Source organism: Drosophila suzukii, chromosome 3, assembly GCF_043229965.1.
Source record: "Drosophila suzukii chromosome 3, CBGP_Dsuzu_IsoJpt1.0, whole genome shotgun sequence".
NCBI classification, from domain to species: Eukaryota; Metazoa; Arthropoda; class Insecta; order Diptera; family Drosophilidae; genus Drosophila; species Drosophila suzukii.
Window position 1 is genome coordinate 9892122 of NC_092082.1, and position 16657 is coordinate 9908778.

The following is a 16657-nucleotide window of genomic DNA, read 5'->3' on the forward strand; positions in this document are numbered from 1 at the left end:
GGACGGGGGTGTTGCCAGACTTTAAAGCCAGGGCTGGGGAAACAGGTGGCCAGATCGGGGCGATTCGTTTAGATCTGGCAAGCCTTCTGCCTCTGTGTGAGTTGACATAAAATTTCGTACTGTGCAGTAAAAGCATTTTTTTTTTTTGGTTAAATCTACAGACGGAAGATAATTAAGTGATTGCAAGGAAAATGGGTGACGGTGCTGGTAATTGGTGTCTCATCGAATCCGATCCCGGCGTGTTCACGGAGCTGATTCGCGAATTCGGTGAGTTATTGGCGCGCTTTGCCCGCGACGCCGGCAAATGGATTGTGGCAAAAAGCTAATCATTCTTTTCAACCAGGCTGCGATGGCGCCCAGGTGGAGGAGATCTGGAGCCTGGACAGCGAGTCCTTCAAGAATCTAGAGCCCATCCATGGCCTGATCTTCCTGTTCAAGTGGGTGCAGGAGGATGAGCCCGCTGGCAAAGTGGTCCTGGATCGGGAGAACATTTTCTTTGCCAAGCAGGTGATCAACAATGCCTGTGCCACCCAGGCGATCCTGAGCCTGCTGATGAACCTGGAGCATGAGGACATTAAGCTGGGCGAGACCCTGACCAACTTCAAGGAGTTCTGCCAGTGCTTCGATCCCTACAACAAGGGATTGACCCTGAGCAACGCCAGCCAGATCCGCACGGTGCACAACTCCTTTGCCCGCCAAACGCTCTTTGAGCTGGACATGAAGAACCAGAACAAGGACGAGGATGTCTACCACTTTGTGGGCTACATGCCCATTGGCGGCCGACTGTACGAGCTGGATGGCCTGCGCGAGGGACCCATTGATCTGGGTGAGATCAAGCCGGAGCAGAACTGGATCGATGTGGTGCGTCCGATTATTGAGAAGCGCATGCAGCGCTACAGCGACGGCGAGATCCACTTCAACCTGATGGCCCTGATCTCGGACAGACAGCGCATCTACGAGCAGCAGATCGACAAGCTGCTGAATCCGGCCCCCAATGCTATGGACACCGAGGAGGATCGTCAGACGGAGATCAGCAGTTTGCGCACCTACATCCAGTATGAGATCCAGAAGAAGAAGCGCTACAAGGTGGAGAATGTGCGGCGCAAGCACAACTACTTGCCCTTCATCGTGGAGCTGCTGAAGATGCTGGGCGAGACCGGCCAGTTGATGCCCATCTACGAGAAGGCCAAGCAGAGGGCGCTGGATCGCGAGCAGGCGCAGCGCAAGAAGGAGACCAACTAGGCATTTAAAGTATATACATCTATTTATCTCCCAATGGGCAATTACAAATTGCAGCGATTTCAGAAATAAAACCGAAAATAAATGATCAGAGATTGCGTCGAGGAGATGGAGGAGTAGAGCCATTTAATATTGCTCTTTAGTAGTTAGGTGAAACTGCCTTTGTACTGTACTTTAGTTTTTACAATCAATATATCCTGCTCTCTGCCAGTTAATCGTACGCACATCTGCGTGTTAAGCTAAATATACCTAAATACCTATAGTGAGAAATTTAAATAGAACGCAAATTTAAATAAACAGTTTCGGTACGTAATGAAAACGACTGGAGTGGTTTTTTGGTTTTGCCTTTGCTCGTATAGAATATATTTGGTATATATCATTTACAATTGCTATGTTTTTTGTATGGTTGTATTTCTGCCTCTGCATTTGATTTTTGCGTATATGTATATTCACTTTGAATTTGATGCTGCTTGTTGTATATAATATGTATATTGTATATAGGAATATTTAGTTTGTTAATCGTCTGTGCGCCGCTCGCCGGTTCTATGCTAAAAATTTGTCTTTCATCTTAAGAACTAGGCTCTACAAGTTACTTAGTATGCGTATTTAGGGAACTTTCATTGGGAGGTCTTTGATTTAGTTTTTCATGTTTAATTTTGGTGTTTTTCACTTATCATTTAGAGGCTACTACTAATGCGGCTCAATGGGGGCTTTTGGGTTTCTTTTTTTGGGGATATGGCTGGAAGGAAACCGAAGCTAATATGTTTGTATATAGTTCTGGCCAGGATTTGGCCATGTGGAAGTGTGCTGCACCCTAAGCGCTATGGCAACTACAGAAATATATATTTATGTGTGTATATACTCGTAATATGTATATGTTGTATACGGTTTACCTTGCGTATAAATATCTGGGTTTTTTGTTTGGCTTAAACTAATCTTTCTCCTGCCTGTTGCGTGTTGATTTCTGGTTGGCTTAATTGAATTTCATTCGATTTAAGTTTAATTTTGTTAACATTTAGGCTAATTTTACTAGTGTCTCGTTTTTTTTTCATCTCGGGGTTGGGGGGCACCTCTGATTGATCCCCCTTTTAATTTAGCACTTAGTTTTCAATGGATTCGCTCGCGGCGATTAAATTACTTTCTTTTTATGTTTCGAAGACACAACAGTTACTGGTCCAGTTCCAGGAAGAAGTATATGTATATGTATAGGGGATCGGTTCTCATCTGACGATGAGGATTGCAGTTTTTGGATGGGGTTTTGTGGGCCATGGTTATAGGGCAGTTTTTACCGGGGTCCGGCGTAACTGTACTGCAAACCCGTGTGCGTCAATTCGTTGCATACTTCGCTGCGCTGCGTGGCCGCATTTAGGGCGGCGAAGGCGTGATGGGGGCGTGGCGTGGGCAGGTGTGCTTGGGGATTATGCTGGGCCGATTTATAGGCAGTAAGATCAATGCTGGGGGCTGTAATGAAAGGAGAGTATTATATCTTTTGTCCATAAAATATCATGTTATCATATATTATATATATAATATAATTTGATCATATATATCATTATTATATAATATATTATATTATATAACGTATTATTTTAGTCTAGATAACATTCTTACCAGCAGCATGCATGCGATTATAAAGGTTCTTCCGTTTCTTCTTCAAAAGAGTGTCTAAGTTATAACCCTCCATGCTAGCTCTATAAGAAAAATCTTTAAATTAAGCACATTTCCCCTTCAAAACCCCATTTAAGGACTCACTTTTCGGGCCTTCCATTGCCCAGCAACTCCTTGAAGGCCACATAGATCTTGTTTAACGTCAGATTGGATAGCCCCTGGCCCAGATATCGTACAAATTTAAGTTGTTCACATTTGGATAAAGCGCTCTCGTGGAAGTCCAAAAAGGGTCGATGATCGGATATCTGATATTCCTATTGAAATACAAGTATACAAACAGAAATACGAGGAGAAAAGAAATGATAAAACACGTTAAGATCATTTTACTTTCTCAGAACGAGCTAGAGTTTTGTTCATTGCTCTTTTAATATTGATGAGGATGCAATTTAGATATCTATGTACATAGATGGTGTGCCAATGTTTCGAACGCCAATTGAGGTTGTTGGGCCAAAGAACAAATCTCCGCTAGACTACAGTGGTGCCTCCTGATAACTGCTTTCGATACACTTTTGCTCACATTGCAAAACTTGATGAAGTTTTCGATGAGTATGTACTTTTCATAATTGCTCAGACAATGCTGGCTACTACTCTGTATACCGAACTGTTTCAATAGCTCCTGCTTCTTGGGCGGCAGGCGGCTAATATGAGTGCAAACCCCATCCTCGATCCGGTGCGTTTCGTGCACGTCGAAGTTCTCGTAGATGATGAGCTGCTCCAGGGATCTGGGCGGTGGTCCCAAGGCTGGAATGGGCGGCGGTGGCAAAAGAGCCGGCGGAGCTCCACATCCATAACGCGGATCCATGGCCATCTGGTGCTGCTGCTGCTGTTGTTGCTGCTGTGCCGTCGAGGATGTCACATAACCCGCTGGCATGGTATTGGGATTAATCCCTGTTCCTGCCACTGGATTGCTGCTGCCGCTGCTGCTACTGTTGCTGTTGCTGCCGATGTTCGTGTTGCTGCTGCTTGTGTTGCTGTTGCTGCTGCTGCCGCCGCTGCCGCTAGCGAACTCCAGGGAGCCATCGTTGGCCGCCGCCATGTTCTTGAGGTCTAAAAGTAGAAATTCGTAATGCCAACACACTCAGGAAGCCATATTCCAAGCATGTTTGAAGACCAGCCGCGAGCTTAGAACCAATTTTGAAAAATATAAACCAATAAAATACTAACTTAACATTAAGCTAGAAAAAATCACAAGTTTTAGAATGTCAATTGTTTCAAATACATATTCCATGTCTTTTTTTTTTGCATCTCTTGATGTTCTTGGCTCGGGATGATCGATGTTTAAATAGCCCCAAGGTGAACAAAATTTACAATGACTATTCACTGCATCATTGCAATCGCTTTTTAATTGGAAACCCCCGCAGAGAAGGAAAGTTTTCCTCTTTCATTAATTGACTTAGCGCAAATGCAGAGGCGCGACGCAGGCAATAAATCTCAAGTAAAAACAACAATCAAAATCGATTTTCTTCCAATCGCTTCTTGCTAGGTGTGTTATATATATTTTCTGGGTTCGCAAACAATTTCCATATATATATATGTATATGTATATATTGTATGTTGTGTTTAGTTAGGATTGGTTTTACATTAACATACATATCATTTTGTTCTTGGCTTACTAAAATATATATTTATATATTACCATATTAAATAGCATTAGCATGATTTTCTATAATCGCGTGTGTTTGTGTTGGTGAGTGTGTAAAAGTGTGATGTGTGTGTGTGTGTGTGTGGTTGTGTGTAAATGTAATAATCTCTTTTCAAGGAATAACATTGCATAGTTTTGGGGTAATGATCGATCGTTGTCCAACAATTTCATTATATCGTCGTCAAACGTAATACAAAATTTGCATAGTTTTATAAAAATTTGGCAAAAAGCTTGTGTAAAATTAGTCTAAAATAAACGAAACATAAACTAAAAACGAGGAGCACATTAAAAAATATCTTGTATGACGATGCACATCAACGGAAAACTATAAACTAGGACAGGGTGGTAGGATGATGATGATGGGGGGATGAGCTGAAATCCTGAATCCTGAATCCTTTGCCATGTCCTTCTGCAACAGCCTGCCTATGCGTGTCAACAGGTGGCGCCACCACCGCTGTCCTTGGCGCCACGCCGACCCCAATCTCACATGGCCGTGGGCGGCAACCCTCCGCCGCCTCCTCCTGCGGATCCTGCGCCTCCTGTTGCTCCAGCTCCAGCTGCACCTCCTCCTCCGCCAGCTGCCTGCTGTGCGCCCTGCGGTGGCCCCGGATATCCCATGGCCGCCATATGCTGGACATGCGAGTGCGGATGCGGATAGTAGTGCGGATGATGCTGCTGCGGATGTGGATGACCATGGCCGTAGGCAAAGTGATGGGCATGCGGATGGCCATGATGGCCTGCCTGATGGTGCGGATGTTGATGCGGCGATGGTGGATAGTGGTGCGGATGGGGTAGCTGGGGATGCGAGCTGCGCGTTGGCGTACCGGGCTGCAAGTGGTGCGGATGTGCGTGGGCTAGCGTGTGCGGATGCGAGTGCTGGGCATGCGGATGTGGGTGCGTAGGATGCGAATGTTGCAACAAATGCTGTTGATGTTGCTGCTGCTGCTGTTGTTGTTGATGTTGCAGGTGCTGTTGTTGTTGCTGCTGCTGCTGTTGCTGTTGCTGCTGTGGGGTGGTGGGCGTTCCAGCTGCTGCTCCTGCCGGCATTGTGGGCGTGGCAGGCCTTGTGCGTGGTAGCGGTGTCTGTGTGGGCGTGGCTCCTGCTCCTCCCACTACCGATGTTGCTGCTGGTGTTGCTGTTGACGCCGCCGTTGCTGCTGCCGCTGTTGCGAGTTTCGGTGTTGGAGGTGAGTTGGGTGCCAGCAGCAGTTCCGCTTCGGATTGCTGTTGCTGTTGTGGTGTCTGTTTGACCGGTGTGGATGTTGTTGTTGTACTGGTGTTGTTGTTGGTCTTGTTACTGGTGTTGTTGGTGATGTTGTTGTTGTTGTTGGTATTGTCGCCTAGTGATTGAAAGCGTATGCGTTTGGAAAAAGAAGAAGAAAGAGGAAACACAAACAAATTGAAGTCAAAAATTAAAAATTGTTTTCCTTGTTTTGTTTTTTGAGCGCGCGCAGACTAAAATTGATTATTTTACAAAATTTTGCAAAAATAGGCAGGCCAAATTGTAGGTAGTTTCTCTCGTAATTTTTTTTATAGAAAAAAAAAACGGAAAGTGCACGAAATAGAAATAGAAATGAGAAGTGCAAAGTAGAAAAATCATAAAAATGAATGTAGGCACTTCTAGTTTCGAGTGTATTTTTAAAATTTAGCACATTCGCCTCTCGACTTTCAGTCTCGTTTTTTATTTTTTTATTAATTTTCCTCTGCATGAATACATTTTTGGTTGATGATGCCTGCTGCTGCATTTGCACTACACGGGAATCAGGGATGGTTGGGGGGTCTTGGGGGGATATATCTACATCTATATTTAGATATAGATTCCACTTACCAGCTGTTGTGTTGGCCAGGAAGCGCTTGGTTTTGTCGAGTATATAAGGCAGATTGTAGCCGTCCTTCGTGTAGCTACAAAGAAAAAGGACATTCATCAATTATAATAGCATGCTTTTAGGCTACTCCAAGTTCGGCAGGATATTCAATTATCAGGGGAGTGAATGGGGGTAAGGATGATACTCACATTTCCGTGCGTTTGGTGCAGAATAGATTCTTAAAATTGCTATAAATGCAGAAGAGCGTGAACGTCGGCAGTCCCTGGCCCAAATATCGAGCGAATTTGATCTGCTCGGGCTTATTCAGACCGCACTGATTCAGCGACAGCCATGGTCTGTGGTCCTTGATATCGTATTCCTATTGAGGGAAAGTCCAAAAAAGAGGAAAATTAGTACATGGCATGGAACTCATCCATCTAATTTGAAAAAATCGCTTATAAATCGAGCAGAAAATCCTAAAACCCTTTATATAAAGATGGTTAAAAGAAGTTTAACAAACTAGGTGGAGGTAAAGTATCTAATGGTTGTGCTAAGTCCATTACCAACTTAAGCATAGACATAGAATTCACAGAAACCAGACAACCGAAAAGAAATGCAATTTAATTTACAAAAAAAATTAAATTAGAAATTCTACTCCTGTTTGAAAGTAATTTTCCAGACATACCGGTTTTACTGGTTGGTAACAGCCCCTCCCCCAAACCACCCTTCCATTAGTTTTAAACCAGCTTACACCTTTCATGTTAGAAGCCACCCCACACCATTCCACCACGTTTTAGCATAATTTCCTCGACTTTTAGGCTGTTTTTCCACGTAAATGTACGTATATGTGTGTATTCATTGACGTCAAATTCTATGACTGCACATATGTATTTGCTTTACATAATGTACCCCATATATACATACATATATATATATTTTCAGGAAAAACCAAAAACGTACAAACCCAACCCACCCACCCCCAAAAACCCATACACATGCGAGCGAAAACTTTGCCCACTACTAATCAAAACTTATAATTCGTGTACAACGCAAAAGTTTAAAACGAAAATTTTACACAAAAGCCAAAAACTTGCAAAAGGACGATGGGTGGGTGGTGGAAAAGGGGGAGGCTGGTGAGGCAAATGGGTCTGAATAACATGCCAAAGCAAAAGCTCCACACACACACACACGTACATACAGACACTAACCCACACACACACTCACACCCTTACAATGTATATTTTATAGTGTAAAAATATAGAATAGGGCGAAGCGCAAAAAGGAAGCAGAAAAGGCAGCAAAGCAAACCCAAATAGAAAAGCAAACAACGTTTTCAATGAAGCCATTTTCCCCAAAAAGGGGGGGTTATTTGCAAAGGCCCCCCTTTTTCAAAGGGTTACCATGAAAGCCCCTGTGTGCATGTTAGTGTATGTGTGTTTCTGAGTGTCTGTGTTTGCCGAGTGTGTGTGTGTGTGTGTGTGCGGATGGTAGGCGCAGGCAGCGGTTTAATGGACGTCTGTGTGAGTGCGAGTCTTCGGCAGAGCAGAGAGTTCAGTTCCGTTCGTCGTCGGAACTTATCAACATCCTCATAATCAGGGTTTCCCATCCAACCCACCCAGGGTTGCCAACCACCCACCCCCAAAAAGGGTCTCTCACACATGCGAATTGCTGACTGAGCTCCTGTATGTCCTTCTGTATGTATGTGTATGTGAGTCTGCATACATTTTGGGTTTTGATTATGTTAAAAATCAATAGAGCAAAAAGGAGTGACGTGCCATCTTGCCTTTTGGGGAATAGTAAGCGAGAACTTTAAACTCCTGACATCCATCCAGCCACTCCACAAACACTTCATTTTTTGTTCTCCCCCCATTTTTCAGCGCTGACAGGCAGCCGACACCTGGCCACTTCTCCAGGTGTCTCATTAACAAGCAACTATGCGGGGGCATTGGGGTCCAAGTGGGGTCCAAGGGGGTGTGGCGTACATGGTGGTTTTTTTTGGGGGGCTAGTGCCGCACTGTTGCTGCTGTCAAGCCGACGGACCAAGTGGTACGACTGCGATCCCCCTGCCCACGCCCATGGCCACTCAACTGTTTCACAGTCAAAAAGCACAAAAAAAACAAACAGTACTTTGCGAACTACCAACTGTAAGATACCCTGTACTTTATATTTATATATAATAAAAGTTTATACAACCCATATTTTATCAATATAAATTTGAAGGAGAGAAAAAATGTTGGAAAGGAAAGTTCATTCGTATTATATCATTATTCCAACAATACAAAACATTATTAAGCTAAATATAATAAGTTAGTTAGTTTTATAATTGATTAGGACTTCGAGTTGAAAAATGTAGAATCTAACCCCATTTTTCATATTTTATTGCCTACTTTTTGGGGTAAACTCCAAGGACATGAAACTTTTTTGATTCTGAGCCTATAATATTTGCCTATTTTGATTGTGATTTTGTTTAATTAAACACATAAAAACCTAGTAAAATAACTATCTAAAAATCTATCTATCATGATAATCATGATAGTTTAAATAAATAAAACCGTGGTTGGTAATAATGTTAATAACCTATGAAAATGGTCCTTTAGAGCGTTTCTATCGTTCTTGAAGATCTATTATAGATTAAAGATTTCCATCCGACTGATCCACATATTATAGGGTTACATCTTTCCTAATTACAATATACCCTAGTTACTACCACTAACGGGTACAAATATGTAAAAAAAAGAGAAAAAACAAACAGAACCAGGAAAAGAAGAATGAAAGCAGTGGCAATGTGTTGCGGTATTTTGTTCTTGCTTTCGCTGCTGTTTTCCGTTTCTGTTTTCATTGCGTCTCCTTGTGTTCGCTTTTTGTTTTCTGTTTTTTTGTTTGTTTCCTTTTTTTTTTGCAAACTTATTGGCAGACATGGTTTGTGTTTGTGCGTGACGTAGTGTACGTGAGTGTGAATGTGCGGGTGTCTGCGAGTGTTTCGGGCGTTTGTTTGTGTGTGTGTGTGTGGCGGGATTGCGGTTGTTGTCTGTGGTGTGATGCGGTTTGTTGTTGTTTGTATTGAGACAAGTGTGAATTGTTTTCCTTTCTGCTCTTGTTGTTGTTGCTGTTGCTGCTGTTGATGTTTCTCTTGTTGTTGTGGGTGTTGCTTGTGCGTGGCGAGAAACAACAAAAGCTGAATGTTTGACTGTTGCTGCCATGATTTTTTGATTCCTTTTGCGAGGGTTGCCTGTGCGTTAATGTGTGTAAGTGGGGGAAATTTTCACACTTTCACTCTTTGGTGCGTGTGCTCCTCGCTTAACAGGTTTGCAAAAGGGTTAAGGGGTTACACAGCTCTCAACGCACCCCCCCCCCCCCATTTCCACCTTTTCATTAGGCAACCAATTTGGGGTTTTTTAATTAAGGTAAACCCGTTCTAAATGCGCTCTAAATTCCGGAAAAAAAGACCCCACACTAATTTAATGCGGCGCGTGTGTGTGGCCCCAAAAGGCGACAAAACGTTGCACAAAAGCTAAATATTTGATGTGTGCGTTAGAATTATACAAACACACATATGTGCGCCTGCATATATGTACATATGTATGCACATATATACACATCTAAAATCCAGTATATAGTCATCATATGCGGCAAGTACAGTTATATCGGTATGTGCCCGCATACATATGTATAATTTAAAATTATAATCAATGCCCCATATGTGCGCCTGCTTTTCTACGTATGTTTGAGTGTGAGTGTGTGTGCGCGTAAATTGTGCGAAGCCGAGACATTGTACCTGCCCAAGCCCCACCCCCTTTTCGCCCATTCTCCACCCACTACCCCACCCCATTTCTCATCCTCCCATCCACTAAGCTGTCCTTTACACACACACACACTCACACATATACGGCCGCAAAGTTGGGCAAACCCGAGTGCACTTGTGTGGGTGAGCTGACTGCATGCGCACTTAGTAGCCTTCAACGCTGCCGCTGGGCGACTCACACAACCACAGCCTCACTTACAGTCCAACCTCCATAACTCCAAAACCTTTGAAGGTATTATTCATCTGTTCTTATAAGTCTTCTTTCGTTCATAAGAGCTTGTCTAACTTTATATCTCATGCTTCAAAAACAAAGTTTTTCTGCTTCTTGAATTTTAACAAGAGTTTTTGATCTCGGATGTTTCCGTGTTTTTATTATTTTGTTGAATTCCTATCAGAAATTTCTAATAAGTCTCCAATTCTCACAGAGAAGTTTAAAAAACTTTAATGTTATCTTAAACTATATACTTTAATCTTTTTTAAGTACAATTCATTTGTTATAAATCCCTTTATAGTTAATAGTTAATTACATATGAAAATTGGGAAAGTGCTAATGGAATCGAAACCCGAGCATTTCTGAATTTGAAACCTTATTGCAGAGCAATGTGTTAGGAACGATGGTAAGATGCTCGAAACATATGTTTGTCCCGTCCTTTGTAAAAATAAAAGGAAGTAACCGGGGAACAATGCACCTATTCAGACATAGATATGGAAAATAGATATTGGACCTCACTCTTTCTAATATCATTTAAACAACAAAGTCTTATAAAAAAGTAAATCTTTTCTAATATAAGTCTTTGGTTCCTTTTTAGCAAGTGTTACTGTACTAATGGTTGCTCCGATAGAGACATGTATAAAATGTGTTGATAAAATACAGACGCACACATACACACAAACACACCGAAATCGAGAGAGTCGGAAAAGGAAAAGGACATGCCCAAGCAGCTAGCGGACAGTCCAAAGTCTCCCTACTTCCCCCACCCCCCTCCAAGTAACTTGATGATTGTATGTATGAAAGTAAGGAGTGGAGGCCAAAGAATCTAAGGGAGAAGAAGAAGACGCCGAAGGACGAGCAGATGAAGGAGGTGGGGGCAGGGGGGCAACATACAATTACTCAATAGCAAGCTTTTGGGGGTTGCCCACACCCACAACCCCACCTCACACATACACAACTACACACACTTTGGTAGTTCAGCCTTCAAGTAAGTTTTGAATGTGGGGAAGGAGAGGGAGGAGAGCGGGGGTCGGGCAGAGAGAAAGTGGGAGCCAGGAGAGAGCAGCTACCGCAGAACAGAGAGAGAGAACTCAACAATTTTGAGTTAGGGAGCCAAGTAGGTAAAAGAGAGCGTCTTAGAACTAAAATGTTGTAATAACGTGGGGGGTTTCAGCTTCCTCTCTGTTTCGCCTCCTTCGTAATTTCCCCCCCAACAGTAGTTGTTGCTTTTGTTGTATTATGCCATCAATGCCATTTTGTACATAGTTTGGTGAACGTTTGTGTGTGTGTGCGAGTTTAGGGGAGAGGGGGAGGTGAGAGGGTGGTGCGATGGGTGGCCAACAAATCTAGATGTGACTCTGTCTCTGTGTGTGTGTGTGATAAAGCGGAGCGTAATGAGCGTGGTGAGTGTTTGGGGTTGACTGCCATAGTGTTGAAAAGGGCGCCAAACGTGTCTGCGTGTGTGTGTTTGTGCGGGTGGTGGTGTGTGGGGTGGCAATGGGGATTTAACTCCCCCCGCATGTATAGGTGTTTAGAATCCACACACACGTACATAAATACATACATACATTGAGCACACATGATTACAGTTGTATGCTGAATTTGTGGTTGGCTGCAGTCGACGCCGACTGCGGCGCCGGCATCACTGCTCCTGTTATTACAATTTATAATGACATTTGTGTGAGTGGGGGGCAAACGGAATCCTAAATGCGTGTATGGGTATGAATGTGGGCGGAAGTTCGCCAGTGTGTGTGATATAGGATATAGATAGGGTGCATGTTTATATTATGAATATCCCAATTTGTATGTACTATATATATATATATAGAAGTTGTTGCAAGGAAAAGTTTTACATTTTAATGTAGGGATAGTAATACATATTTCATAAGATCTATAAAATACACAACATTATTACTTAATAATCCCTACATACCTATTTTTGTGCGCCACATCATCAAAGTAATGTGACATAATATCAGTTAGATAAGACCAATGATAAATTGACCTTTAATACAGGCCTTTAATTGAGTTACTTATCAGTAGTTTGCTTGTTATCAAGTAACTATCTATTGACCCCCAGTTTATATACATTTATTAACTTTTTTACGCGACTTTAATGTGTTTCGAATCGAAACTTACGATCGTTAAAAACCTAAAAAAAGGAATAATACATTTTACCCCACTGAAGGATATACAAAATGTTTATTTTTATCAGTAAAATCCTCTCCCCTTTTTGGTGCAGACTATATTACTTAGTTTCCTAGAAGGTCTCTAACAACATCTGATGCAAATGTGTTGGAAAACGGAAGTGTAGTTCCCATGGCCACCCCTAATTAGACCCCACAACGTCCTGCTCCCGACCATCATCACAAATAAATACGTAATTCGTACATATGTGCTAATATTTAAATTGCATATGGAAGTGGGAGAGCGTTTAAATATTCACACACACTCGGGCCAGAGAAATTTGAATCGCTAACACCCCGAAAACCTGTGAGACCCAACCCCTTTTTGTAATTTTGGGAAGCGTAACTCACCTCACAGAACTTGATGAAGTTCTCCACCACAATCGATTTGTCCGTCAGCGTCATTTGGCCGGTGAAACGGACTCCCAGCTGCTTCAGCGTATCCTTCTTCTTCGAGGGCAGCTTGTTCATATGCTGGAAGATGCCCTCCTCCACCTTGTGCGACGGATGCACCTCGAAGTTCTCCTTGATCACAAAGCTGCCGAGAAGTTTCGGGGCATGCGAGGATGAGGAAGCCGTCGAGGAGGAGCAACTGGCGCCGGTTAACAAACCTCCAAATTCGCCCGCACTTCCGCAGGCCGCTCCTTCGGATGAGGTGTTCGAATTGGAGGCATTGAGGTGCGAATTGGGAAATGCTAGCATCTCCAGTGAGGATTCATTCGAATTGGAGGATCCATTGGAAGCCATGTGCTGAAGGTCAAAGATCGTTTGCTTTGAATCGTGATCGAAGACATCCAGGGCGGAGGTGCTGGTGTCCACCAGACTGTTGGAAGCCCGCGAAACGGAAGACAACAAAGCGGCCACTTTGCGGGAGGCAGAGCGGGATTTCTGCGAGGTGCTGGTATCCAGATCGAGCAGACCGCTGGCCACAGGCGATTGGGCAGGCGGTGGTGGGGTGGTGCCTGCGGGTATGCCCGGTTTTCCTGGCTTTTCCGGGCAGGGGCTGGCTTCGCTGGCGCTGCCCGCTGACGTGGGTGTGAAATCCGTGGAGTGGCGCAGATATTTGATAAACTCAAAGGATCCATCAAAGTGCTGGGGCACCGAACCGCCCGGGGAGGCGGTGGTGCTCTGGTGGCCATTGGGCGTGGCCACCGCTGTGGGCCAGCGATTGCTCGGGGGGGTGGCGGTGAGGGGGGTTGATCCTGCTGCTCCTACGACAGGATTTGATGTCGGAGCCGCTGCTGCGCCGGCCTCGACGCTGGCAGAGGCAGCAGCAGCAGCCGCAGCAGCGGCGGCGGAAGCATAGTGTGCGGGATTAACGGAGCTACCTGAGTTAACGGAGGAGGAGTTTTCCCGCTGCGACGTCGCCTGCGTTGCCTCGTAATTGGGAAACTCCGCTGCTGAGGCTGCGACTGCTGCTGGATTGCCATTGGGTAAATGTGTGTGGGAATACTGTTGCTGATGTTGTTGTTGCTGCTGCTGTAGCTGCTGCTGCTGTTGCGTCGGCGCGCCTGCGCCGCAGCCAAACACTTGAAATTCCTCGAAATTAGTGCATTTGAGCTCGCCATTGCTCAAGTACTTGGAAAACTCTGAAGGATCGTTGAGCGAGTTGAGGAAGAAGGAGCTAAAGTTGCTCGATATGCAGGACATTTTGTTCAATTGTTTTTTTGTATATTTCGTTTTTGTTCTCCTTTATTTTTTTTTTTTTTGGGTAATACTGTACGTTATAATTTATTTAAAGCTTAAAATGGCACATGCGATATTTCGAAATTTTCTCTCGTTTTTCTCGTTTTGCCGCTGCTTCTGCGGTTCATATTTTATTACAATTTTCCACACACACTCTCGGCGAGGGAAAACACATGTGTGTTTGTGTGTGGGCCTCTCCCGCGTACGTGTATGTATGTATGTATAAATGTTTCTTATTATAGCAAAGTGTAATTTATTATTCTTATTGCTCGCTCGCGCACTGCCTTTCGCTCCTTGAAAAAAGGCCTTTTCCACCGTGTGTGGTCGCTTCTATTTGTTGTTGTTGTTGTTGCCGCCGCTCACACACGTACCAATACATGTGCAGCAAAGAGCCTGGAAATAGGCGCTTTTTGAAACTGGTCTGGTCTCTTTTGGGGCCTGTCTTTTTGCCTATTTTATTATTATTATTATTACTTGGCCTTTTTGCACTATTTTCACTTCCTTTTCGGCCTTACGTTCGCGCCCACTTACACACAGACAGGCGGTAGGCTCACAGACACAGACACGGACACACGAACACACACACAGAGGGCGAGGCGCGGTCGGCAGCGGCGTTGCTTTTTCCGTCTTCCTCTGTTTTATATTTTCGTTTTTCTCGCTAGCCTCTGCTTTACTTTCAAAACAAATGCCGCTAGTGCTTCTGCTTCCATACGGAAAAACGGAAAATCTTATCGTTGTTGCTGTTGTTGTTACAGTTGTTGCAGAGTGTTTTCACCGCCGCGAGAAGACACGACATTGCCGCTAAATTTCCGAAAGCAAAATGAGCGAAAAACATGCAAGCGAGCGCTGCGACAGCGACTTATGTTCTCCCGCTGCCTCTGTCGGCGTCGCTGCTCTCTTTATGCTCTTGCTCTCTCACTCTCTCTCAGTTAATGTGTTTATGGCAAGTCCTTTTCGTGCTCTCCGTTCATGAACAAGTATTTTTATTTTCATGAATTTTACACCGCATAAGTAGAGGTTCTTTTAATTTAAGATTTATTTTAGTTTAATAATATGTGTGTTCATTCAAGACTTTGAAAATTAGTATTCCCTTATTTTTCTTTTCCATTTGTTTTTATTTTTCATTCAAAAAATTTCAAAGTGCGTAAACAGGTATTTCGGAGTACATAAACTTTCCCGCATAAACAATATTCCTCTCGCGCTCTCTCTCGTCTTCCGCTTCGTGTGTGAGTGTAATCAGTTGTAGGTGTTTGTAGTTGTTGCTGCGCTAGGAAACGTGTATTTCTTCCTGCGCCATGCTAACCCTTTCTATATAAACCTGATTTAATCTTTGATTATTGTGCTCTCGCTGGGGGATTATGGCTGCCGCCGTTGTTGCTGGCTTTGCTATTTTTGAAAATTCCACTAAATTATCCGTTTTGCTGCCCGCTCTCTCCTAAGTTCCTGTAGTTGTATTTTTTTAGTTATTGTTGTTGTGCGTTTTGGGCAGGTAAAACAGTTCATTTGCCTAGGGTTGCCACATCGTTGGGCGTTTTGCAGGACCACCTGGAATGCGCATAAATGTTAAGTTTTATTGCCGTTTTTACAGTTCTTCCACATTTACGACTCTTTTGGGTCGTAAAATCGTAAAACACACGAACAGGTAGCGATCTCGCCAAGGCCATGGCTGTGCGGGCGTTTGGCAACCCTGGCAGCCAGGAGGTTTCAGAACTTCCAATGGAATTTTTTTATTCAAACAATTTTTATAGCCGTTTTGTACGAATAAATATTATAATTGCCGCGGCAGACTTCGTTAATTATAAACACAACGGCGGCCGCAAGGAAGTCGTCAATTTAAAAAAAGCTGTCTCTGCGTTATTGTTATTCTAATTACCTCTTTAGCTGCTGATGTTGATGTTTTTGGCACAATTTCGCTTTCGAATTCAAAGCAATTTATTATTCAAATGTACATACATAGGGAACTTGTAAGTACATACATAACATATTTTATTTAATAGGCTTTCACACGCGGTCAGCCAATTTACATGTCTGTACATGCCAGCGCACATACATATGCGAGTAATTTTTCAATTAATTTTAATTATAAACTTAATTAGGAAATCAATGAACGACGCGAACGGAACGGAACACACACATTTTCCCGCTGTGTGAGGGAGATAGCGAACATCCGATTCCACACACAACTAAAACAATGACAACAATTGCCGTCAAGTGCGCTGCGCATACAACATAAAATCATCCACTCAGCGCTAGCGGAGCCCCAAAAAGCGAACAAGCCCCCAAAACCGAAGTGAAGCGCCCGTTGAAAAGTTGAAAAGCGAACACGCCGAAAAGTCGAAATCAACTGAGCATTGGGGAAACAACAACACGAACGAGGAGAATAGGGGCGCCAACCGGCCGGGGTTGCCAGACTGCTTG

At 43.6% G+C, this 16657-nt stretch overlaps 2 protein-coding genes across 4 annotated transcripts; one reads left to right on the top strand and one right to left on the bottom strand.

The window, feature by feature from the left end:
* Nucleotides 1–83: 83 nt before the first annotated feature.
* On the top strand, nucleotides 84–1558 carry Uch-L5 (ubiquitin carboxy-terminal hydrolase L5). The gene is made up of 2 exons (XM_036815095.3): nucleotides 84–267; nucleotides 344–1558. The coding sequence occupies exons 1-2, from the start codon at nucleotides 192–194 to the stop codon at nucleotides 1240–1242; spliced, it is 975 nt and encodes a 324-aa protein (XP_036670990.1). The 5' UTR covers nucleotides 84–191; the 3' UTR covers nucleotides 1243–1558.
* On the bottom strand, nucleotides 1378–16580 carry LOC108013087 (zinc finger protein rotund). 3 transcript variants are annotated; one of them, XM_017078720.4, is made up of 8 exons: nucleotides 16113–16580; nucleotides 12905–15784; nucleotides 6564–6733; nucleotides 6378–6451; nucleotides 3425–3954; nucleotides 2992–3161; nucleotides 2851–2930; nucleotides 1378–2700 (listed from the first exon to the last, which is right to left on the bottom strand). In XM_017078720.4, the coding sequence occupies exons 2-8, from the start codon at nucleotides 14201–14203 to the stop codon at nucleotides 2525–2527; spliced, it is 2499 nt and encodes an 832-aa protein (XP_016934209.3). In that variant the 5' UTR covers nucleotides 14204–15784; nucleotides 16113–16580; the 3' UTR covers nucleotides 1378–2524. The 3 variants fall into 3 exon arrangements, 2 of the variants coding, with proteins under 2 accessions (XP_016934209.3, XP_016934210.3); XR_010653900.2 differs by lacking the exon at nucleotides 1378–2700 and having other exon boundaries at nucleotides 3510–3954; nucleotides 16113–16577; XM_017078721.4 differs by lacking the exons at nucleotides 1378–2700; nucleotides 2851–2930; nucleotides 2992–3161; nucleotides 3425–3954 and adding an exon at nucleotides 4362–5889 and having other exon boundaries at nucleotides 16113–16570.
* Between the last annotated feature and the right edge of the window lie 77 nt (nucleotides 16581–16657).